We start from the raw sequence: 23,817 nt of genomic DNA on the forward strand, positions 1-23,817 counted from the left end.
AGTCTGACTGGCAGTTGTAAGGATGATAACTGAGGGAGCAGAAGGCCAGTGTAGATAGAGTCAGAGGAGTCAGAGTCATTGGAACAGACTGAGGGTCTGCTGAGCGTTTTTTCCCCCTTACTCTGACATGTGCCTTTAGTCTCTTAACCCACTCTGACCTGAGATCAGATTCATACGAGGTTTCCACTGGACACACACACACACTGGTCTGATCAACCCATTCTGACCTGAGATCAGATTTAAAAAAAAATGTCAGTCGTTCAGTCGATTTTTCAAAAATAGCAGACCTACAAGCTCGTAGCGCGCCACTCGGTGGCGCGATATGAGCTTGTAGATCTGCTATTTTTCAATAGCTAAAGCATGACATGATGCTAACACCAAAATGGGTTCCCGTTCAGAATGGGTTAACACAGTGTAGAGAGAGAGAGAGCACTTTTTATTCCACGAACGATGTAGGGTAATTATCCACAGCAGCAGACACTATACACCTGTCACCTCTAGGCTGGAGACAGCAGCAGACACTATACACCTGTCACCTGTAGGGTGGAGACAGCAGCAGACACTATACAGTCACCTGTAGGCTGGAGACAGCGTCAGACACTATACACCTGTAGGCTGAAGACAGCAGCAGACACTATACACCTGTCACCTGTAGGCTGGAGACAGCAGCAGACACTATACAGTCACCTGTAGGCTGGAGACAGCAGCAGACACTATACAGTCACCTGTAGGCTGGAGACAGCAGCAGACACTATACACCTGTCACCTGTAGGCTGGAGACAGCAGCAGACACTATACACCTGTCACCTGTAGGCAGGAGACAGCAGCAGACACTATACAGTCACCTGTAGGGTGGAGACAGCAGCAGACACTATACAGTCACCTGTAGGCTGGAGACAGCAGCAGACACTATACAGTCACCTGTAGGGTGGAGACAGCAGCAGACACTATACAGTCACCTGTAGGCTGGAGACAGCAGCAGACACTATACAGTCACCTGTAGGCTGGAGACAGCAGCAGACACTATACACCTGTCACCTGTAGGCTGGAGACAGCAGCAGACACTATACAGTCACCTGTAGGCTGGAGACAGCAGCAGACACTATACACCTGTCACCTGTAGGCTGGAGACAGCAGCAGACACTATACACCTGTCACCTGTAGGCTGGAGACAGCAGCAGCGCACCAGAGAAGTGACGGATTAGAACGGTGTGGTTGTTGAACTTGCTATACCGCTGTCTGGCCTCTGGTTTGCGAACCAAATGAGTTGCTTAGTGCTCAGCATCAAAGTATATAACTTAAGTTAACTCGCCATATGCTTAAATGTTCTATACGCCCATCGATTCATCCGCAATAGCTCGTTTTGGAAGCGTCGGGGCTTAACGAGACACCGCTGTCTCGTTGAACCCAGCTGGGTGAATAACCTAAATGACCTAAATCAACGTCACCACGGTAAATGCTCCACAGAACTATGAAAGCGCTAATGTTAAAGCGCAAATAACATGCATTTTAAATCTGCTTTTAATATTTAATATCATATTGTCTATGTCCCTCAAACTTATTTCTAATGGTTTGAGCCTCAATCACCACTCTGATATAACCAGGCCTTGTCATTTCTTTCTGGACTTTGAAAGCCGTTTTAGCTGCAGTACCACAATGTCCTGAGGTGGTGGGGGTGCTGATATGCAGATTATTTAATATTTGAGTCATTATAATACTGATGCTAGATAAAACCAGGCTTGTTTCCATTCCATGCCAGCTTGGAAAATCAACAATGGTGGACATTGTAAACAAAGTGGAAATGCAAATTTGAAACTGAAGACTGAAGAAGGAGGAATTATACAAAGTAGGGTGACATTGATGACATCACGATGAGACCAAAATCAGTTGAGCTGTTTCTGAGAGCAATTTCCATTAAAGCACCTGTATGATATGAAAGCCTGATTGTTCAAAATTGGTTATTTGTGGGGATAGAAAACACATATGGGAGCCCCAAAAACACAAAAGAAATTGAAAAAGTTGAATTTTATGTTATAGGTACTTTAATGTTCACTGCATACACGTAGTATAGTTGACCAAGCAATGTTACAGTCCACTGTAGGCTACAGCTATTTGGTTTCCAAATCGTAGCGCTGTAGCCGACAGCAATTTAATCTCCCCATCGCAGCGCAGCGCGCCTCATGTGTGCCCAAAAAAGAACAGATCTGCAAGCTGTTGACACGCAATCGAGCGGCATGTTGATAGTTTGTAAGTCTGTTATTTTGGTTAGGCAACGCACATTACGCGTGGTATGTGGGTTTGAGAGAGGCAATGATTAATGTAGGCCTACAGTAGCCTAGTAGATTATAGCCAAGTTGACAGTTAAATGCAGATGACACAGTTGGATCATATGTGCCATCATCTCTTATAAGTAAATAATTATTTGTTGATTTAAATCCAAGTACACACACACACACACACACACACACACACACACACACACACACACACACACACACACACACACACACACACACACACACACACACACACACACACACACACACACACACACACACACACACACACACACACACACACACACACACCCACACACAAGATTGAGCTAGGGTGGGTGAAGTGAATTTGAAGAAAATACTGTAATATCAATATAAGGTACAACAAACACAAGATGACTATATGCCCTTATTCTTTTCTTCTTATCTTTTAACAGTGTGTCCTGCTGTTGCAGCAGATATTGCATTCTTACTGGATGGCTCAACTAGTGTCTCAGCTGAAGATTTCCGCCGAATGAAGAACTTTGTTAAAAGTGTGATTACCTCGCTAAAAACTAAAACTACACTCCTACAGGTGAGACTATAATAATATAATATATAATGATATATATAATAAGTTAATTTCTTTCCAAAACTTTTGGGCCATATTTTATATGCTGTTGAAAGCATACTGATCGGATTAGAAAAAAAATCACACCTGTGTGAACTGAGCGTTGTAGGCTGCTCAACAACACCGCTGGCTGGCTATAAAGTGGCACTGGTCTCGTACTCAGACATACACAAGACATATATTGGAGGCACCGTCTATTTACCTTTGAAACGGTAACAAGTTGTGAGCGCACACTTCGTGCGCAGTTCAGTTCAGCAACTCATAGACCTCATAGGAGGGCAGAATCCTTTTTTTTTCTTTTTTTTTTTTTGTACCCCAGTGCGATAGGTCGGCCGGTCCGTGGGTAAGTCGGCCGGTCGTTTGATATGTCGGCCGGTCCGTGGATAGGTCGGCCGGTCCGTGGGTAAGTCGGCCGGTCGTTTGATATGTCGGCCGGTCCGTGGATAGGTCGGCCGGTCCGTGGGTAAGTCGGCCGGTCGTTTGATATGTCGGCCGGTCCGTGGATAGGTCGGCCGGTCGTTTGATATGTCGGCCGGTCCGTGGATAGGTCGGCCGGTCCGTGGATAGGCCGGCCGGCCGGTCGTTATTTTTTTTTTCTTTTTCTTTTTTCGGGGGACCCCCAGGAACCCCCAAATGGTAACTGTCATTTCTCTACCGTTTTGGATGGGGGTGGGCTCATTTGAATCGTGTCGCCCCCCCTGGGGGCGTCTTTGGGGGTCTCAAGATTCGGGGACCCTCAAGGACCCCCAGGGACCCCCAAATGGTAACTCTGTCATTCCTCTACCGTTTTGGACAGGGGTGGGCTCATTTGAATCGTGTCGCCCCCCTGGGGGCGTCTTTGGGGGTCTCAAGATTCGGGGACCCTCAAGGACCTCCAGGGACCCCCAAATGGTAACTGTCATTCCTCTACCGTTTTGGACGGGGGTGGGCTCATTTGAATCGTGTCGCCCCCCTGGGGGCGTCTTTGGGGGTCTCAAGGTTCGGGGACCCCCAGGGACCCCCCAATGGTAACTATCAATTCTCAACCGTTTTGGACAGGGGTTTGTTGGAATCGTGTTGCCTCTCTGGGCGCATTATTGGGGTTTAGGAGGTTCGGGGACCCCCACATGGTACAGTAACTCTTGACATTTTCATGATAGATCTTTATTGATGGGAGGGAGACAGAGAACCATTTATATTGATCTGCATATTCTTCTTACTATAGCTCTCTCTCACACACACTTTTCACCCCCCGTCCAAAACGGTAGAGGAATGACAGAGTTACCATTTGGGGGTTCCTGGGGGTCCCCGAACCTTGAGACCCCCAAAGACGCCCCCAGGGGGCGACACGATTCAAATGAGCCCACCCCCGTCCAAAACGGTAGAGGAATGACAGAGTTACCATTTGGGGTCCCCCGAAAAATAAAAATAAATAAAAATAAATTAAAAACATTTTTTTTTTTTTTTTTTTTAACAAAAAAAAAACGATCGACCTACCCACGGACCGGCCGACCGGACAGCCGACCTATAAAACGACCGGCCGACAGTGCGCACCGGCCCGTAGGCCGGAACAAATGGATTCTGCCCATGCTGGAGGCCTCATCGACTCATCGAATGCATGCCGAGCATGCGGAAGCGCCGCCTATGCCCGTGCTCCGCGGCATACGTCGCCGACCCTACCCCTGCTCCCTTCTCAACACAGCTCTGTGGTTGACCCTACCCCTGCTCCCTTCTCAACACAGCTCTGTGGTTGACCCTACCCCTGCTCCCTTCTCAACCCAGTTCTGTGGTTGACCCTACCCCTGCTCCCTTCTCAACCCAGCTCTGTGGTTGACCCTACCCCTGCTCCCTTCTCAACACAGCTCTGTGCTTTCCCTTTCCGTGATGGCCGAGAATATACACGGAGTGGACACACGTACAGTATACATTCGTGGAGAAACAACAACAACACGGAACAACAACAACAACACACAACATGCCCAGCACGGAAAACGCAGTGGCCAAAGACACACACACTGTGCCATCTAATTTCCTTTATCTACAAAGTATTTGGGGTTTTCAGACTTTCTTGAAACTTGGAGAAAATTATCAGTAGGTCTGGTCATAATCAAGGTCATATAAAATTACATAATGGGTCAGATCTCAGGAAAGGAGAAATGTTGTATTTGTATTTTTCTGCAAGTACAACCATGCTGCTTTTTATTCAAAGCAGTGACTGTCTAGAATGAACTATATTGATTAAATTATTCCAGTTAACAAAAATAGTAGGCTGGAGGGACGAGCCTTTTCCAATGACTAATGCATGGTTTCAAACATGTGCTGGAACTGGAATCCAGCGCTGGCTCCCTATTGGTTCACCAACTTATGTTGGTTGTGGTGATGTCATGATGATTTGGTCTATTGCAGGCATGTGGAAAGTAAAGCCTCCCTCCTGGTCTCTTTTGGTCCTTTATTTGAACTTCATGTTTCTTCATTATGTGGCATTGTACAGTGCCCAGATTAGATGGTGGATGTTATCCCATCATTGATGACGCAATGTCACATATAGTGATCAACTGTAGTGTTAGTGTATATCTACTAGAATCTCGCATGCCTGCAGCGCGCTCGCATCTTCTTAACGCCACACGGTTAGACGCGGTCCGAGTGTGATGTCACCAGTGTTGGGCATCGTTACTTTCTAAAGTAACGTCGTTAGGTTACTGGATTACTGCCCATAAAAAGAATCCCTTACCGTTACAGATTACCATTTTAGAAAAGTAACAAGTTAGGTTATTTTCCGTTATTTTCCGTTACCCGACAATTAAAACCCATTTTTTAATGCTTGCGCAAGTTGGTTACATTGTATTAGGCTACTGCCTAACGTCATTGCGCCGCATTATCACGGCCCGGTTAAAAACGAGAATGATACACACCATGAACTGACCATAGACAATATATCCCCTTTACAGCTCTCTCTTTATTAACGAATATAAGTCGCCACAATCGCCAGCCTATACACGTAGGACTGGACAGAAAGAGCTAGTGCAGAGAGTACAGACAATACCATAAGGCTGTTGCGCCGCGCTCTGACGCCCTCTCCACGCCGCACCGTGGCGCATGAACAACAATAACAACAACTCCACGTGTACCCACGACGACCCACGTATGAATTAGATAGTTTATAAGAAATGGCACGGCGGCCATCCTTGCAGGCAGTGACAGTAACATAATGAGAATCCTGTAGGCTGTGTAACCTGTTCATTTTCAACAGCCTGTTGATGAATGATACTATGAAACTTAACAATTCATTTACTAGTACTACTACTCACCTAATGACGCCGCCACGGAGGATATTCCATGTTTAACGTAATTCCAAAGTGTTTAGCCTACATTGTTTAAGTCATAGACGCATGCGGTTTTTATGAACGTTGGCTAAAAGCATGTTGTTTTTATTATTCCACTACCACCCGGCACCACTACCACTGTCATGTGGTAGCTGGAAACAACCGAAACAACTTCCTCTTCCTCTTCAAAATAAAAGCTGCATGTAACAATACTTTTATTTCTTAAGTGAACTACAGGATGTAGTAGACGCAGGCTGTGTAGTACATGGTATAGTGGGCTTGGAAGGATAAATCACGCAGGAGAAATAAACTCCGCAGGCAGTCGGGGCTTTATTATTTTTAAATCTTGCCAACAGAATGAACAGGGACACATTATAATAACGGGATTACTTTTTTGGAAAAGTAACTAAGTAACTAACTACTATATTGCAAAACTAACTAGTAAGTTTATTCCGTTACCGTTATTAAGCTATTAATAACGTCGTTATTAATAGCGCCGTTACACCCAACACTGGATGTCACATGGCAAAGGATGACATAATTTAATCTAATTAACATTCCAATTAATTAAAATTAATAATTATTGAATTATATAATTGAATTACTGATCATTAGTACCACCTTCCTTTCACAAGAGGGATTTAAAGTGATTCAAATAAACATCTATGCATTGCTGTGGACGGAAATACTGTAGGTTCCAGTTTTAGAACAGGACTCAGATAAGATAACCTCCAGACGCAATGATTCAAATCCTGCAACTTCTAAATACAGTCTGACATGACCATATAGGACTATAATTCATCATTCATCAACGCTCATGCATACGTTTGCATATAGGTTCAAGGTTCACTTTTATCATCAGCAGTAATAATCACAAAGTAAAACGCATGTGAGATTCATTGTGCGCCAAAAACCAACATAACTGTGATGAGTTATTAAAAAAAGTGATTTAAATCCTTTTCTATTGTGCCTGTGTTTGCAGTTTGCTCTTGCCCAGTACTAGTCTACAAAGCCCCAAATTAAACAACAAAGGGGATGTCATTATTGCTGAAAGCAGCAGACTATTGATCACCTACCAATTGTCAAACGTTATTTTGTTTCAATATTTTGTTCACAGACAGGAGCCATGCATTGCTGTGGGCAGGTTAATCTTGCACCAAAGAGTATAAGTTCCAGGTTTAGAACAGGGTTTTATATCCAGGGTTATACAGAATGGTACCATTCTAAATGGGGATTTGTTTCCTATATGCGATGCACTGCTCCCCATAGCTGCGAATACGGACAAAGGCCTACAATACGTAATTTCTGCTCATGCATATATATTTGTATATGTTTGCTAGATGAATGTGAAAAGGGCCCAATTTGAGAAGAAAATGCAGCAGCAGCAAGTTCCTCCGAAAATCGGGAAAATAACTTAACTGCTTATGATTTTTTTCAACCACTCAATTGCTTGACTGTAATTGCAGCATACTGTATATTTCAGTGAATTCAATGTTTTTTGTTTTCTTTTTTGCAGTTCGCAGTTGCCCAGTACTCATCATACCCCACCATCCACTATCATTTTGATAATTTTGTCACCTCAAGATATTGGAGATATCAAATTAATGATATTAGTCAACAAGGAGGATCGACGTATACAGCGGCAGCAATTAGACGGGTTGTGTACGTGTCTTTACGCATATTGACAAATTATGACAATGTACCTCAATTGTCAAACATTTTATGGCAAGTACAGTTCTTTTGTATTCCAACAGCCAAGGTGTTTTTTTAGGAAATAGAGGATCGAGACAAAACGTGAAGAAGTTCCTGATAGTCATTACTGATGGAGCCTCTTATGATTCAGAAGAATTACCTAATGCTGCTTCTCTTGCTGAAAGGGAAGGCATTGTTCGATTTGCCATTGGCGTAAGTTGTTAGTCGTCATTTAAAAATGTATATACTAAAAGAAAAACAATATATTATGATGAAAACCAGACATTAATTCTAATGTTCACATGCCTGTAGCTTATATTACTGAGAGTAGCCTACTAGGCCACTGAGGCAACTATTACTGTAGTTAAGCAGAGCCAGAGGGCCTTTACCTACTAAAGTCTGGACCATGGAAATGAAATCAATAACATTATATAACATAATATGAATATGATGCTTTTGCTCTATATGTATATGTGTGTATATGTGTTGTTTATGGTATCTCCATAGCAATTTGCATTATCAGGTCCCCCAGCAAAGTAGGTGACTGTGCACATAGAAGTAGGATGCTTATTACTTAATCATTTTATACTGTATCTATGGTCTGGACACACTCAAATGTTCGTAGTTGTATCAAATCTTATCAGCACTCTAACCCAAGATCTAGGATTAGTATTGGTCATAGGGCATGACTACAAAAACCTACAGTGAGTAACAGTAGCCTCACTACCTTCAGGATCGATTCACTGTGATTACTATTTTATTTAGTTTCAGTACATGCTCAGTTGTGAATCTACAATGTCAAAGTTAAGATGAGCAAATAATTATAAACCAATAACTTATAATAAAGTTATAAACAGTACCATGGTCAGTAAAAAAAAACATTGTAAAAACTGAATCTTGATATCCTTAGGTTGGAAGTGCTTTTGATAATTTGGAAGCAAAAGCAGAGTTGGACACCATTGCAACCAATCCATCGAAACATGTGTTTCAAGTTACCAACTTTGAAGCCCTTGATGGAATCAAGGAGGCTTTGCAGAAAAGCATCTTTTCAATTGAAGGTACTTAGTCCAATGTCCAGATCAAATCTGCCTTAGCAAGGAAATCCTTTTTTTCCCCCCATTCATAATTGAGTAGTGAGATATTTTTGTTGATTCATTTTGCCTTTACAGGTTCTCAGACAAGCGGTGGCTCATTGAAACTGGAACTGGCTCAAGAGGGATTCAGTGCTGCTTATGTACCTACGGTAATCTTGGTCATGTGAATTGGTATGAGGCATACATCAGATGGGCAAATTTAAAAAAAATCTGGAGGTGAATGGCAAGTTTTGAATCTTGTTAAACCTGAAATACACATGGACAAAGCATAATCTTCGCCTCCTGGCCTGGCAGAGATAATTATGCTGATGGATGGATGGGTATGTAGGTAGGCAGGTATTTATCCTGAGGGAAATTCACTGGATACTGCTTTGATTGTGCACTTTTTTCATTATCACCATTTACATACCACCTCAGGCCCCATTATGCTGCAGCCTGTGATATTAATAATTGCACGCTTTTATGGTTACATTTTAGGATTGTTTTATTAAATTATGCCCACTCCATTTTGCAGTCTGTGATATTACAATTATGAAGGAGGTAAGGCACAACCTGTGATGTTGACAAAAAATGTGAAAGAAAAATGTTCCATAAAAACATTGTTTTATTGTATGTATACTAGGGAGGATTCCAGGTGGCAGCTGTTGGTGCCTTCCAGTGGAGGGGGAGCTATAAGGAAGTCTCAACACGAGGCCAGAGTGAAGACTTCAAGGAGCTTACAGATATGGTACCTGACAGTTATCTTGGTGAGAAAGTCAATTCACTTCCCATTATGTAAACAAGGAGGGGATCTCCTCCTTGTTTACTGAAAGTTTAAAAACATGTTTCGACTTATAACGGTGGGAATGTCAGAAAAGGTGAGCTCCATACAGTATATGGAGATCTAAGGGTGGCAGCGGGGACCATATTAAAAAATAGATGCCTCATTGCCAGTCATTGGCTGCTGCAGTTCGTTGGAGCCATGTGTGTGCACACTACGTCACGCTGCCACTCAAGTGACTACTGGCCAATCACAGCGCATCTTTTCCGGGACTTATCAGACCCTAACATGCGCTCTGTGATGCACACTCATGCTTCCGCGGGGCTTCGCAAGGAACCTCAGTTTTTTGCCCTCCCTTGAGCACATACGCTCCAGAGCCGAAAGGGGCGTCTACCTTTATATGTCTATGGCGGGGACATTCTCTTGACTGTGCAGAAAAATCTCTAAAAGAGAAAACCAGCACTCACAACATTCTCTTGAGCGTACAGGGTTTGCTGAGGGCCCAGGTAGGGCCGGGCCTTAATTTTCGTGCCTGCTGAAAAAGAAAAACTCTAGTTTTCGCCTGCTGCCGGGCGCGGCTGCACTGATAACTTTGAAGAGACATCGAAGAGGGAGGATGGATGGGGAAGGATCAACATATGGAATGTTAGAATAGGTTCTGACATATATCCATAGATCTAAGGGTCTCAGGGTCTCCACATCTCCATCTCTGATTACATCACATGTCACGAGACCTGGGCACCATATGGTGCCCGACACACAGGAAATGCACAATTCCATAGTTAACTGCGACCTTAAATCTTCTGCATGTTACATAAGACCCATTTGGCCATCATTATAATATAATAATTCCAAGAAATTACATTGGACTACAGTCACTATATTATAGTGGAAAGAATACCTACACCTACATGCACATCATTAATTCTCTTTCTTTTCTCCTAGGTTACTCCATGGCAATAGCCACAAGAAGATTTGGCAACATTCTCACTGTTGTAGGTGCTCCAAGATATAAACACACGGGGATGGTAATGGTGATCTCCTCCGACGAAGAAACCCAAAAGATTGACCCCTCGACAGATCCACAAGTTTGTGCTCCAAATATTATTCACGAAACATGAAGGAAAATAGTTTTTATTTTTAATTGTAATAAATGTGATTCTGCATCCTTTGAATGATGATTTCTGGCTTGCTCAGTTTCAGATTGGGGCATATTTTGGGGCAGAGGTTTGTACCATGGATGTGGATCGGAGTGGATACACTGACACCATCCTCATATCGGCTCCTTCATTCATTGAGGACGATCGAGAGGGCAGGGTCTACGTCTGCAGCCTTTATTTCGGGGTACAGCATGTTTCACTTTCTGTCATCAAATTGTATGAGGTATCCTTATAGGTAACCTATAATTCTCATTCCTGTTTTTCTGTTTTCCCACTAGAGAGCATATTGTAAATTCGATAGACAAGCGGTGCTGAAAGGTGTTGCAGGGGAAAGAGGAAGGTTTGGTTCCTCTCTTGCTCCACTGCCTGACCTCAACAGTGATGGATTCAATGATTTGGCTGTGGGAGCACCACTAGAGAATGGTGGTCAAGGAAGCATCTATATTTTCCATGGTGATGGAAGACAAACCGTCAAACCCATGTACTCACAGGTGTGTGTGAGTCAGAGGATAATCCAGATTCCATGGATCCATGCAAGGTTCTAACTGTATCTTAAAATATTGTCATTCCTTTCTTTTTCATGTAGAGAATTCGTGCTACTGATGTCCAGCCTGGACTACGCTTCTTCGGTCTGTCCATTAGCCAGTCTTCTTTTGACCTCAGTGGAGACAGTCTGCCTGATTTAGCAGTGGGTTCAAAGGGTGCTGTCCTCCTACTCAGGTAATTATAAGACATTGGATGGCTGTACTTGTACACTGTCACTAAATACATCTTAAAGGAAAAGAAAAAATAATGGTGTGATTCTATCCCTGCCTGGTGTAATTCTAGTATTCTAAAACGGTTAGTCCCAATACTTGATTCCGATTGGCTGGTTTCTGATTAGACCGCGTAGTAAATCACGATAATCTACACCTTAAATCAGTTCCAAGGTGCGTTACAGACAGTGATCCAGCATATCTGTAGCTGAACTAGGGAAGGGAAGAGCTTGATGTCCTTACAAACCCTGGCCGTGCGGGCGTCTAAGCACCACCCGTGCATGAGAGAGAGAGAGAGAGAGAGAGAGAGAGAGAGAGAGAGAGAGTTGAGAGCGCAGATTATGTATTCCTCATGGGTGGGAGAGAGACAGTCCGTGTCTGTCAGTCAGTGCGTGAGCGGGACAGCAGTGTAACAACTGGAAGAGCTATCGTATTTAAAACGAGATTTTAAGACGTTTTAACTCATGTCATCATGTCAACGCCGCCACACACATAATATACATGAAAAACTACAACATCAAATAATCGAATGAAGTGCGTTTTAAAGAACAATTTTTTGTTTCTTACAAAATCACGACCGTATGTTCACTATCAATGAGCTGGCAACCGGAAGTGTAGTCCGCTTGCCAGCCCATAGAGCCCCATTGTGGACCCGGACATTTTGAATACCCTAAAGTTTTATGTTAGAAATGTTGAGTATGGGTCCCCAGCATTTAGAAACTTCCGGATGCTAACTTGCATATGTTGGGCAATTTTCATAATTAGCATAATACGCTGGGGTAACATTAACATCCAATATAAGGCAACATTTTCAAATTTTCATTATGCTTTAAGTAGCATGGGACGGGTCAAACTAGGGTTTTTTCATGATTCTGAATCCATTGCAAGCATTCGTTTTGCACGAGAAACACTCATTCAGCTAAAAACGGCCATAGACGTCATCACAAATATGTAAAATGTTGCCTTATATTGGATGTTAATGGTACCCCAGCTTATTATGCTAATTATGAAAATGTCTCAACATATGCAAGTTAGCATCCAGCAGTTTCTAAATGCTGGGAACCCATACCGCACCACTCAGTTCACACGGTTGTCCTTCACTGCTATGCAGGTTCCATGGTCCTTGGCAGTAAACTGGTACATTATAAGCTTAAGAAACAAAAATAGAAGAAACATTTTTAAATACCGTATGTCACTTAACTTTGTCATTCCTTTTAGATGCACCATAGTACGCTTAAGGTACTATTGCCTTTTCCCTTACTAAGTAAAGGTGATTCCAGTGATTGTGTCCATCTCCAGATCTAAGCCAATAGTAAAGGTGGAAGCATGGGTGACATTCAGCCCACACCAGATCCCCATCAACAACCCAGACTGCGATTCTCCCTTGAAAAACACAGCTGAAGTCTGCTTCAATATGACTTCTCACTCAGGTTTTTTCAAATTTCCTCCAAGTCTATACACCACAGAGCCATTTTAGCATTTAAAATACTTTTATGTAAAGAGTAACCTTTTAATGAAAGTCTAAACAGTTCCAGCTCAAGCGCGGATAAATTATACATTGGCATTGGATTTAACCCGCAACACTCCAACCAACCGTGCTTACGTTGAGATGCCAAAACAACGAGAGCTATTCAAGTCTTTTACCCTTGAGACGGGAAAGCCAATCTGCTTTCAAAATATATTTGACATTCAGGTAGGTTACTTGGAAATGTCTTTGTTTGAAAGTTCGACTACTTTATTAATCTTTTCATAATAATGCCCTCTCATTGCAGGCTTGTCCATAATAATGCCCTCTCATTGCAGGCTTGTCCAGAGGATGCTCTGCATGAACTGTCTAATGAACTTAGATTCACCTTTGAAGGCATTCCATCTTCAGACAAGCTCAGTCCAAGCCTTGAAAAGCAAGCTCAAAACACAACCTCTCATCCTGTAAGTTATATTTAATTGCCTGTCACTCTGTCACTCTGTCTGTCTGTATCGTTTCATGGGTTCAAATATTTACTCTATACAGCAAAGGTAATTATTTTATTTAGAGTTTGAGAGAGGTCATAAATGACAGACTACCCTTAATTGGAATAATCAATATACTGTATACTGTAGCTAGCTTTAGGGTTCAGAGTAAATGCATGATCAAACAGCTTGTAAGACCATCATGCCATTATTGCTGTTTGAAAGAAAATGTGATTAACATGGTTGACTTCCTACCTTGTACAACAGTTAGGGTTTGAAATCAACTGTGGCATTGATGATCGCTGTACAGACAACCTCAAAGTTGATTTCAACTTTACCAGGTGAGACATAATGTACGCATGTCCTCTAAGAGTGGGGTTGCTTTGTTGATGAACCAGTACCTTTTCTTAGAAATTCTTACCCTGAAAAAGGTTTTACATTTTTAATAAATATGGAAAATCTAAAGCCTTGAGTTGTGGCAGACTGTTGGACTGTCAAGTCTAGTTATAATTAAAGGACATTTAAAAACAACTTTCCTTTACCACAATGCTAGACCACAAGGGATTTAATACATAAATTAAAAATCACACCTGTGTGAACTGAGTGGTGCAACTCCCCTCTCCCTCTCCCTCTCCCTCTCCCTCTCCCTCTCTCCCTCTCTCTCTCTCTCTCTCTCATTAGCAGGCAACAGTGCAGCACTATCTCTCTCTCTGTTTCTGGCACAACAACACCAATTTTGCCCCTACTGGTACTCTAAACATAGTAACATAGTCACATAGGACGGACATTGCTGTTCCTTGGAGTGGTTGCACCACTCAAAAACACAGACAAAGAACAAGACACACAGCTCAAATGCACAAATAAACAATAATAAAACCACAAAAAATAAAAACATCAGGGGGATAGAAATGCTAGCAAATAGAAATGAGTTCATGGGCCTTAAAATATTCAATGTACTAATCAAACAGGGAGGGGGAAGCTCTTGTGTTGTGACAGCAAAGACCACTGAACTTAAGTTTGGGTCAGACAGCTAGGTCAGTTGACCTAAGAGACTTGGAGGTACTGTAGAAGGAGGGGTTTTGTTTGACCTTTTCACTGAAATGTAATTCTATATAGAGTACTCACTGTTTAATATGTTAACAAAAATATAACCAATTCACCAGAAAGTAATGTATTTGTCTGTTGTAACTGCTGATAGATCAATGTTTACATACAACCTGACTGGTCATGGTCACTGACATCCCTCTTTAATAGCAGTTGACCAACAGAAGATGTATTTTTAATTTCTTTATGTCTCATATAAAATCAAAGTGAACGGCAAACATGATCTTGCCCCTTTCCCCTAATAATTCCTCATACACTTAAGGAGACACGATGTAATAACTTATTTTGTTTTTGCATCAGCTCTACAGAGGTTAGAGTGGGCATAGATGAACTGTTGATCGTAACTGTGTCAGTTGAGAACAGAGAGGAGAACTCGTACAACAGTCGTGTCACTCTCACATACCCTCCTGGGCTCTCATACAGGAAGTTCACCATAAAGAAGGTAAATAATGCCAAGGTGACATCAATGCAACATAACTAACCCCAAGTTCAGCCTTAATAAGTTGTCGTTGGTCAAAGATGATGTGTGATTAACATGTCTTGTGGTTTTCTTTGTCTTTACCAAGGGAAGAGTGGAATGTAATTCTATAGAGTCAGACAGTGAGGATGGTTTATCACGCGGGAAGAGTGACTGCACCATTGACAAGCCTATTTTCAAAAGCAATGCCAAGGTTAAACTTTTACATTTCTAACGTTTCTTAGGTTCACACACCTCTGCAAGGACAATCAGATATGAATATGAAAAACAAATTAACTGAATGGCAGTTCATATTGCACTTCCTCTGATTCCTCTCATTCCATTCTAGGTTGTTTTCACTGTCTCCTATGGGATCAAAACCAACACTGAACTTCACGGAAAGATGCTTCTCACTGCAACTGTCACAAGGTACTGTTGTCTGGTGGAAAGCCCTGCCTGCACTGTGTGATTGTGTGCTTTATATTACATTGCTAGGAATTATTTATCTTCTGTTTCAGTGGAAATGCTGAGCATTCAAAAGAAAGTCAACTTTATCAACAGAAGGAGATTGATGTGAAGTACAGCATTTTTCTTTCCATTTCCAGGTTTGCATTGTTTCTTGTCATTCACACTTTTTTAGGTTAAAAATATTTTAGATTTGGAGCAGATCAAAACTTGTTAATGTTTTATAATGAAGTAAAACAATTTCTTAAATAAAATGTTTTCCATTCAGTTCACACAGGGACACCAATTTTACTTTTGGAAAAAACGATCTGCAGACACCACTTAATCAATCAATTACGGTAAAACAGCTTATGTATGCTAATTAAATTCAGCTTTTAGGTTTACTGTTGATACTGACATATCATGTGACTATCAAGGGATACTTATTTCTATCATGTTCCATCTCCTCTCAGGTTTTGAATTTTGTGAGAGCCTTTAATGTTACTGTGGTCATCAAGGTGCCTGTGAAGCTGGGTAAAAAAGACATCTGGGTGAATCCTGGTAATATAAAGGTAACTCACATGGATGGACACTTCAATACATGTTGGAGCTCACACACACCAGTTGATTTGAGTTTTTTCTTTTTTTAACTCGTCCCGTGTGAACAAGACAAGGCTGGCTATGTTACTTCAGCTATGTTGTCGTGTGGACGGAGAGTTTTTTGTAAATGGGGCCGTGTAGATGCATGGCGATTGGCGACACAGAGATTTTCAAAAAAGTTTATAAAAAAATACCTGTGTACGTGTGTGTGGACCTTAGTGATTCATAGATAGGATGTGAAAAAGTCTACCATTGTGAAACAAGTCTCCTAGAATCAGGGGATTGATTCATAATTGTATATAAGTCGTGTGAGGGAGTTAGAGTAGATTAAAAATGTAGAATATTCTTGCGTGTATAGTCTCTAATCTGGAGGTATTGGAATAATGTTGCGTTCACGCGGGGCAGATAAACGATGCAGTCTACCATTCGTTGTTAATGGAAGCCAGCAAAGATGGAACGATGCATGTAGCTGATCAAAAATAAACTCTAAACGTGTCACTGCATCGTTTCATCTGCCGTTCCGCCAATACCATACAACCATTGTGTAAAGGAGGCAAAAATATTATGAGTTAGGGTTATTTGATCCGATATTGATGTGACTCTAAGGTTACATTTTCCATTTGACTAACCAACTTTCAGATTCCAGGCTGCAGCAGATATAAGGACGAGGAACCAAACTTCCCAGATTTTGTGGATAACATCAAGAAAAGTCATACAGTGGTAAATATCGCACGCACACATACACTTGCTTAATTATACGTACAGTAGGATATGTAAAACATTAGATTTCCTTTAATTGCCCATAGGACTGTTCCGTTGCCACGTGTGCAGTGTTCATGTGCAAGGTGTTCATGATGAAAGATCAACAGGATGTTTACAACATCTCTGCTAATCTGAGCTCAGGATGGATCGAGCAGGTGAATATGTGCCGTTTATTCAACACTGAATATTACATTTTAGATCTCAATCAGTGCCATTTACAGTGGGTAAAGTAAGGGAACTGTAGTGTTAAATGACGTCAATAATACATTTTACACTAAGTTGACACAATAAGTAATCAATGGTGGTGGAAGATGGATAGAATATACAGCATCTAATATCCTTGGGAAAAATAGAATAATTCCCATATCTTTCCTCAGATAAAAATGTGGGTTTCATGCAGGTTCCAAAAAATAAGTCTTAATTGTCTAACAAAGACTGCAACTCATCCACTTCCCTCTTTACTTCTGACCCACAGATTGGTCTCCAGTCTGCCAAATTCAGTTTGATCAGCACAGCCACTTTGAAGTATGACAGAAACCAATACATCTTTTTTTCACCAGAGTCTAACAACAATCCCCCAGTTCGAAAGGTAACAGTCTGTTAATTTCTCTCTTTGGCATTTAGAAGACTTTGAATATGATGTTGAATGTAATTGTTGTTCTCAGATTGTGGCCACAGTAGAGGTGTACACAACAGACCTCACCAACTGGATCATTGGTGGAACCGTGGGAGGACTTGTTCTTTTGGCTTTGATCACTGCTGGCTTATATAAGGTAATACACTGTATATACTGTACGTTCATTAGTTACGGTTGTATGGTTTGATGAAAGCACAAGTCATACAGTATCTTCATGAACAATATAATAAATACAGAATGATGTCCCATATCATGTTATGATCTGGCAGCCCTTCAGATAGTTCATACTGTATTAAGCCAGCTATCATGATTCATGAAGTAGGCTATGCATGAAATCCCCAGCTCATCGCATAGAATCCCATGGCATCCATTTTGTGCACGTTAGGTACCCTTGCATATCGCAGAAGTGACTTATTTGTCAGATTAGTGTGAAAACCTGCAAAACCTGTCAGTCCGTCCGTCGATCTGTCACGCCACCATATATGGCTGTCAGTCCATCACGTGAAGATCACGACACTGACCTCATCAAACCCTGGATAGCCATACATGGAGAAGACTTGATATACTAGATCTGCATATATGGAGCCTGCCAGCAACTCTACATCTGACCTCAAACCTCAAACCCTTAGATCTCCATATATGGAGCTGACCTGTTCTGACATTCCATATGTTGATCCTTCCCCATCCATCCTTCCTCTTCGATGTCTCCCTTTTGACTGATACCTCTCCATTTAGGTCAGATTCTCACCTAATACTTCGGTAGACTCAGATCCGTATGGGCGGGGAATTGGGATTCTTGCCTATTTAATTGGCTGGGGTTTGCCTTCACACTGTCATTCGCAGCAATTGGAAACGCAGCAGGGGGGACCTTTATCAATGTGTTCCATTCATAAACTATAGCCTACACAGTGAAATCTATGGTGATAAAATTACACTCATAACGTGCATGTGTCGTGCCGTCTGGGACCCCCCCCCCCCCTCTCTCTCTCTACGCACGCAGCCGCCACACACTGTTCTTTTGGGCATGCAGCACAGCGCTGCATGAGCGCACTGATATAACTCCCCAGTCCCACACAGTGACAGCACTCCATGTTTACGGCACGCACAGACAGACAGACAGAATATTATGTAGGCTATAATACACTGCAGTGTTTTATGTGTTTTCTTAACACATTGAGTACGCCGACTGCCTTCAAAATATAGGCTATAGAATACCGGAGGTGTCTGATCGCTTTTACTTTGAAAGCCATGAACCGGAAACACTTTCCTAAAAAAGTTGACTTTACAAAGTGACCTCAACATCCCCGATCATCTTAATATATTGTTTTACGCTCCAAAAAGCGTTCATATTTTGCGGGAGAGACGGATGAGGAGCAGAAAATAAGCGCCAGCATATCGCTCTATTCATCACCACGGAGAGCGCCCTGGATTAGGAGCTACGAGTCATTCTTTCCGCCGCGCTAACATGGGAGTCAACGACAAGCTAATAGTTGCACTGAGCGTTAGCATACGGCAAGCGAAAAGCGAAATGCCAAAAAAATAAATAGGAAAAATTCTGAATATTAATATCTCGCCCCGCATCGCTGGGATGTCGCTAGGACGTCCTCACACGTCCTTAGAACTCTACTCTACTCTATCCTATGACGTTCTCAGGCGTCCTACGTGCTGTAAGTGTTAAGCAATTGATTAATGTACACGTCCTCATTTCGATCAGGGCTTCAGTCTCCTTATTCGACCACGTCTATAACGGGACATCTTTGCGCTGCGTAAAATATGCCTTCTCCGTCTCCAACTGTGTTCAGCTCCTCACCCGCCACATTATGTTTGCTTAATTTCCTTTATTTACTGCGGATTGCATTCACATCTGCACCGAATCGTAGTCAAGTGCGATTCGAAGCGAAGCGAAACCCACGTTTTTGGGCGGAGTAAAATGCGGTTATTTCCTGCGCATTAGGATTCGAATGAGCCTTCACACCTGCCAAACGAAGCGCACTTTCTGACAATGCGCAGCAGGATTCGTTTTAATCGCAGCAAAGCTCTCTGGTATGAATGTGACCTTAAACTCTAGAGTTCTCAACAGGCCCGAAGATTAAGGCCCTACCTGGGCCCTCATCAAACCCTATGCACTCAAGACACTGCCCCCACTGCCACCCTTAGATCTCCATATAAGGAGCTGACCTGCTCTGACATTCCATATGTTGATCTGACCTCATCAAACCCTGTACACTCAAGACACGCTTCATATATGGCCAGTACAGAATTAATTCCATATGTTGATCTGACCCCCCCATGCCAAAGTGCAATCTGTCGTCACCCAGGCGGATGAATGCCCTTTAGGGTGAGGTCGCTTCTCGCCCTCAGGCGTCTTACTGTTACTGTATCTTTGGCTTTTTCAGGGATGCAAATTATCGATTAATACATTAATTAATATTGAACCTTATCAACCGGTTAGTTAATCTTCTCGCCCTCAGGGTGTCTTACTGGTATTTATTGTTGTATGCCAGTGTATGCATACAACGCACCACCAGATCATTATCATAACAGTAACCTTACCAACCGTGTCTAACCTTTTATATAAAACCCATTCTCACAATTTGATTGGCTATAGGGCACTATCATAATTCCATTCCATCAAAGTTATTATAGTTAGCTAAAACTGAAATTGAAGAATAAAAAAATACTTTTTTATTTAGTCCAATCTGTAAGGTAAAGTATGTTAATACATTATAACTTATAGAGCGTCGCAGTCGTGCCCCCTCGAGAGACCCGGAAAAGAATTCCCTGTTCATTTTCATCATAGACTTAAAAAAAAAAAATACTTCATAGACTTTTCATGACAATAAACACAATGTTATGGGCCGAACAAATAATTAGAAAGAAGAAAAAACAAATTTTTGTTGTTTTTCTTCTTTGTAATTATTTGTTTGGTCCAAAATATTGTGTTTGGCTTCGTACGATGCTTAAAAGGTCTTTAAATGTCTATGGGGAAAATGCATTGGGAATTATATCCTGGGCCTGGGCCTGTCATGAAAGGGGGCGGGACTGCGACGCTCTAGTCTATAGAGTTGGGGTGGTTGTATTTTTGTCTCCCTGCTCTTCTATTGAGAGAAAAAAGGCCATATGTCTCACCTAGACACAGGATCTCACACGAATCTTGACCTGATGGTCAAGATTTTATGTATCCCCTGAGCAAGCAGGCAGTAAAATGTCAGCACTTGCGCAGGAAAACCGGGTTCAAATCTGGGGTAGAAGACGAAAGTTCCACAGTGCAGCTTTAACTAACTAATAATTTAGTTACTTAGAATAAAATAAAAGCATATGGATCTCCCAGATTCAATGGGAATAGGGTGGTTCCAGTGTGGAAGTGAATGTCTGACTTCATGTGACCAGCGTGTAATGTCAGTCTTGTAGGACGCGTCTGTCAGTCAATTACAGTTTGTCCGTTTGCCCGTCCATCCACTGTTTTGGTACCAAACAACATATCTTGAAAACTATTGCCATAGACTTTGCTGTGCACATTCCTGAACCCGAGGATGGCCCCTACGGTTTACGGTGACAGAGTTGTATGCAGCATTAGCGCAGAAATTAACACACAACAGCATTTGTTTAATGATTGTTAATGCTGCATAATTATGCTAGTTTTTCTCCTCATGTGTATGTTGCTGTATTCTCCACTCAGGCTGGGTTTTTCAAGAGTCAGTACAAGCAGATGATTGCTGATCAGGGTGGAGAAGGACAAGGTCCAGTAGACGGTGGAGCAGAACCACCAGAGGAACAACAGTGAACACAAGGACACAGTTCAGCCATGTACAGTACAGAATGGACTGTACTTCATGCATAGTATTTTGTACTGCACAGGATCATTCCATTCTGTTCTATTGTTTATTGCATCCTTGCTCATTGGATTTCATTGCAGATAAATTGTAAAATAGCATGGTATAATAATGACATTCCACTTTAGTACATCAGACAAATAACACATTTGCTCAGTAGAAAACATTGTGCCATTGTAGTAATTGCAGAATGCAATGTGAGACTCAGGTCGTACCTTCTCTTCAGTAAACAACATAGTTTATTAGAAAAGGTTACAGGTCAATCTGGCTTGCTGTTGTGTCCAGTGCCAGGGACAGGGTTAAGGCCCGGGCTTTTTGTTCGACTACAGGTGGAATTAACATCACTGACACTCATGTACTGGCATGTATAGCATGTGTGTTGGGTATGCACGGGTTAGGTGTTTATGCTACAGATCTCTTCTGTCTGTGTGTGTGTGTGTGTGTGTGTGTGTGTGTGTGCGTATCTTAAACATGTCCACAGGAGGACAAAGAGGGTGCATGTGAGTGTGTGTGTGTGTGTGTGTTAATATAATAATGTGTATACAACAGTCTACATTCTCTCGCGTCTTACTTGTAATATAATAATGTGTATACAACAGTCTACATTTCTTATAATACTATGTTGGCTTGAGATTTTCTTTTACATTATCCACATACGGTATTTTTCTCCACTGTGGATAATATATATTTTATTCTGTTACTGACTGGGGGCAGGTTTTGATTTAGCTATATAATTAACATAAGCTAGTGTTCTCTTTCTAATGTATGACAATGTTTTTCATCATGCCTTAAATTACCACTGGTAATATAGATATTTGTAGTTGTATATTTTGTCAATTTGGGAACAATCTTCTTCAAACTAATCAGACTCAACCCATATGGCATTAAGTTGTAAGTAAAACTAATTTAAGGAATAGTGAAACGAGCATATTTATCTTCTTTTCAATTAAGCATGTTCTGCATGCTTAATACAAAATATTTAGTACAAAAATGTAAATGCCCAAATCCATGTATTAATTTATAGTTTATATATATATACACAGTACATAGGATGTGTGTGGGAGAGAGATTACTGTACTATACATCTATACACATCTAGTATTAATTATTTTTGCAAAGCACATTAAGTTTACTTTGTATGAAATGCACTATTGAAATAAATATGTTTTAATAGACCATTTGGCATTATTTCTCAGATCACACACAAACATTACAACCTTACAATCTAGTATTTCATATAGATTTCACTTCCATCCTATACCAGCAAAGAAAGGAAGTGAACACAAAAGGAGAAATAGAGCTCTTATTTCAAGCAGTATTTTATCAATACATAAAAAAAGAATTGCGACAGTATATGTTGTTGCTTAGTGAATGTTATACGGCAGCTGGGGCTCCAAAACATTTTGAGCTGAGACCCAAAAGATCAATTTGGTGTCTCCCCGGGCCGGGACCCAAACGTACAAACATTATATATGTCACGGTCCGTGACATGTGTTGTGTTTTTGTGTATTTATACTCCCCTGGTTTTGTCTTTTCCTTTGTCAGATCATTGTTGTATGTCACTTGTGTTTGATCGTATAGTGAACTCCCAGAGTATTTCCCGTTCTTGTTTGCCTCGTGTTCCTGTACCTGGATTTTGGTAATAAACCTTTTACCTTCTGCCTAAACCTACTTTGCCTCTCTGCCTCTGTCCTGCACTTGGGTCCGAAAACCTCCTGCCTTGTATTGTGACAGAATGATCTGACCTGTTTTGTTTTTTGGATTTTTGAGCATTCTGCTGAGGCTGTCCACCATGGCTGAGCTGCCTTTTTCTGCCAAGGACTTTGGTGTTGCTAAGGACACCTTTAATGAAGATCCTCAGTTCCTTCACCAACTGGCTATTTATTGGAGGAGGGATCCAGTGTTTGCCCAGTATATGGGGTTTTTCAAATGGGAGAGTCGGGGAGCCATTTTTCCCCGGGTGCCTCCTCAGGAGGAAGTCCCATCGGCCTCCCCTGTTGTCCAGCCCAGCTCTCTGCCACCCAGCCTGCCCGGCTCTCCGCCGCCCAGCCTGCCTGGCCCTCCGCTGCCCAGCCTGCCTGGCTCTCCGCTACCCGGCTCTCCACTGCCCAGCCTGCCTGGCTCTCCGCTACCTGGCTCTCCGCTGCCCAGCCTGCCTGGCTCTCCGCTACCCGGCTCTCCGCTGCCCAGCCTGCCTGGCTCTCCGCTACCCGGCTCTCCGCTGCCCAGCCTGCCTGGCTCTCCGCTGACCGGCTTTCCGCTGCCCAGCCTGCCTAGCTCTCCGCTGCCCGGCTCTCCGCTGCCCAGCCTGCCTGGCTCTCCACTGCCAGGCTCTCCGCTGCCCAGCCTGCCTGGCTCTCCGCTGCCCGGCTCTCCGCCGC

General features: G+C 42.2%; 1 protein-coding gene across 1 annotated transcript in view; it reads left to right on the top strand.

The window, feature by feature from the left end:
• The window catches only part of LOC310874676 (integrin alpha-M-like), a 25,126-nt gene extending 3,270 nt beyond the window's left edge, over positions 1-21,856 (top strand). Inside the window, exons 4-29 of the mRNA XM_083787538.1 lie at positions 2,362-2,410; positions 2,714-2,850; positions 7,705-7,850; positions 7,943-8,093; positions 8,791-8,938; positions 9,050-9,123; positions 9,597-9,720; positions 10,680-10,822; positions 10,932-11,078; positions 11,173-11,385; positions 11,481-11,614; positions 12,949-13,079; positions 13,179-13,342; positions 13,453-13,578; positions 13,867-13,940; positions 15,004-15,145; positions 15,270-15,374; positions 15,510-15,589; positions 15,679-15,765; positions 15,894-15,963; positions 16,078-16,176; positions 16,844-16,924; positions 17,011-17,121; positions 17,442-17,555; positions 17,632-17,739; positions 21,283-21,856. Of these exons, the coding sequence (XP_083643664.1) occupies positions 2,362-2,410; positions 2,714-2,850; positions 7,705-7,850; positions 7,943-8,093; positions 8,791-8,938; positions 9,050-9,123; positions 9,597-9,720; positions 10,680-10,822; positions 10,932-11,078; positions 11,173-11,385; positions 11,481-11,614; positions 12,949-13,079; positions 13,179-13,342; positions 13,453-13,578; positions 13,867-13,940; positions 15,004-15,145; positions 15,270-15,374; positions 15,510-15,589; positions 15,679-15,765; positions 15,894-15,963; positions 16,078-16,176; positions 16,844-16,924; positions 17,011-17,121; positions 17,442-17,555; positions 17,632-17,739; positions 21,283-21,387 (3,063 nt within the window). The 3' untranslated portion in view covers positions 21,388-21,856. The remainder of the gene's footprint in view (positions 1-2,361; positions 2,411-2,713; positions 2,851-7,704; positions 7,851-7,942; positions 8,094-8,790; positions 8,939-9,049; positions 9,124-9,596; positions 9,721-10,679; positions 10,823-10,931; positions 11,079-11,172; positions 11,386-11,480; positions 11,615-12,948; positions 13,080-13,178; positions 13,343-13,452; positions 13,579-13,866; positions 13,941-15,003; positions 15,146-15,269; positions 15,375-15,509; positions 15,590-15,678; positions 15,766-15,893; positions 15,964-16,077; positions 16,177-16,843; positions 16,925-17,010; positions 17,122-17,441; positions 17,556-17,631; positions 17,740-21,282) is intronic.
• Positions 21,857-23,817: the final 1,961 nt, after the last annotated feature.

Source organism: Protomyctophum parallelum (genome assembly GCF_964188405.1).
Source record: "Protomyctophum parallelum genome assembly, chromosome: 17".
Taxonomy (NCBI): domain Eukaryota; kingdom Metazoa; phylum Chordata; class Actinopteri; order Myctophiformes; family Myctophidae; genus Protomyctophum; species Protomyctophum parallelum.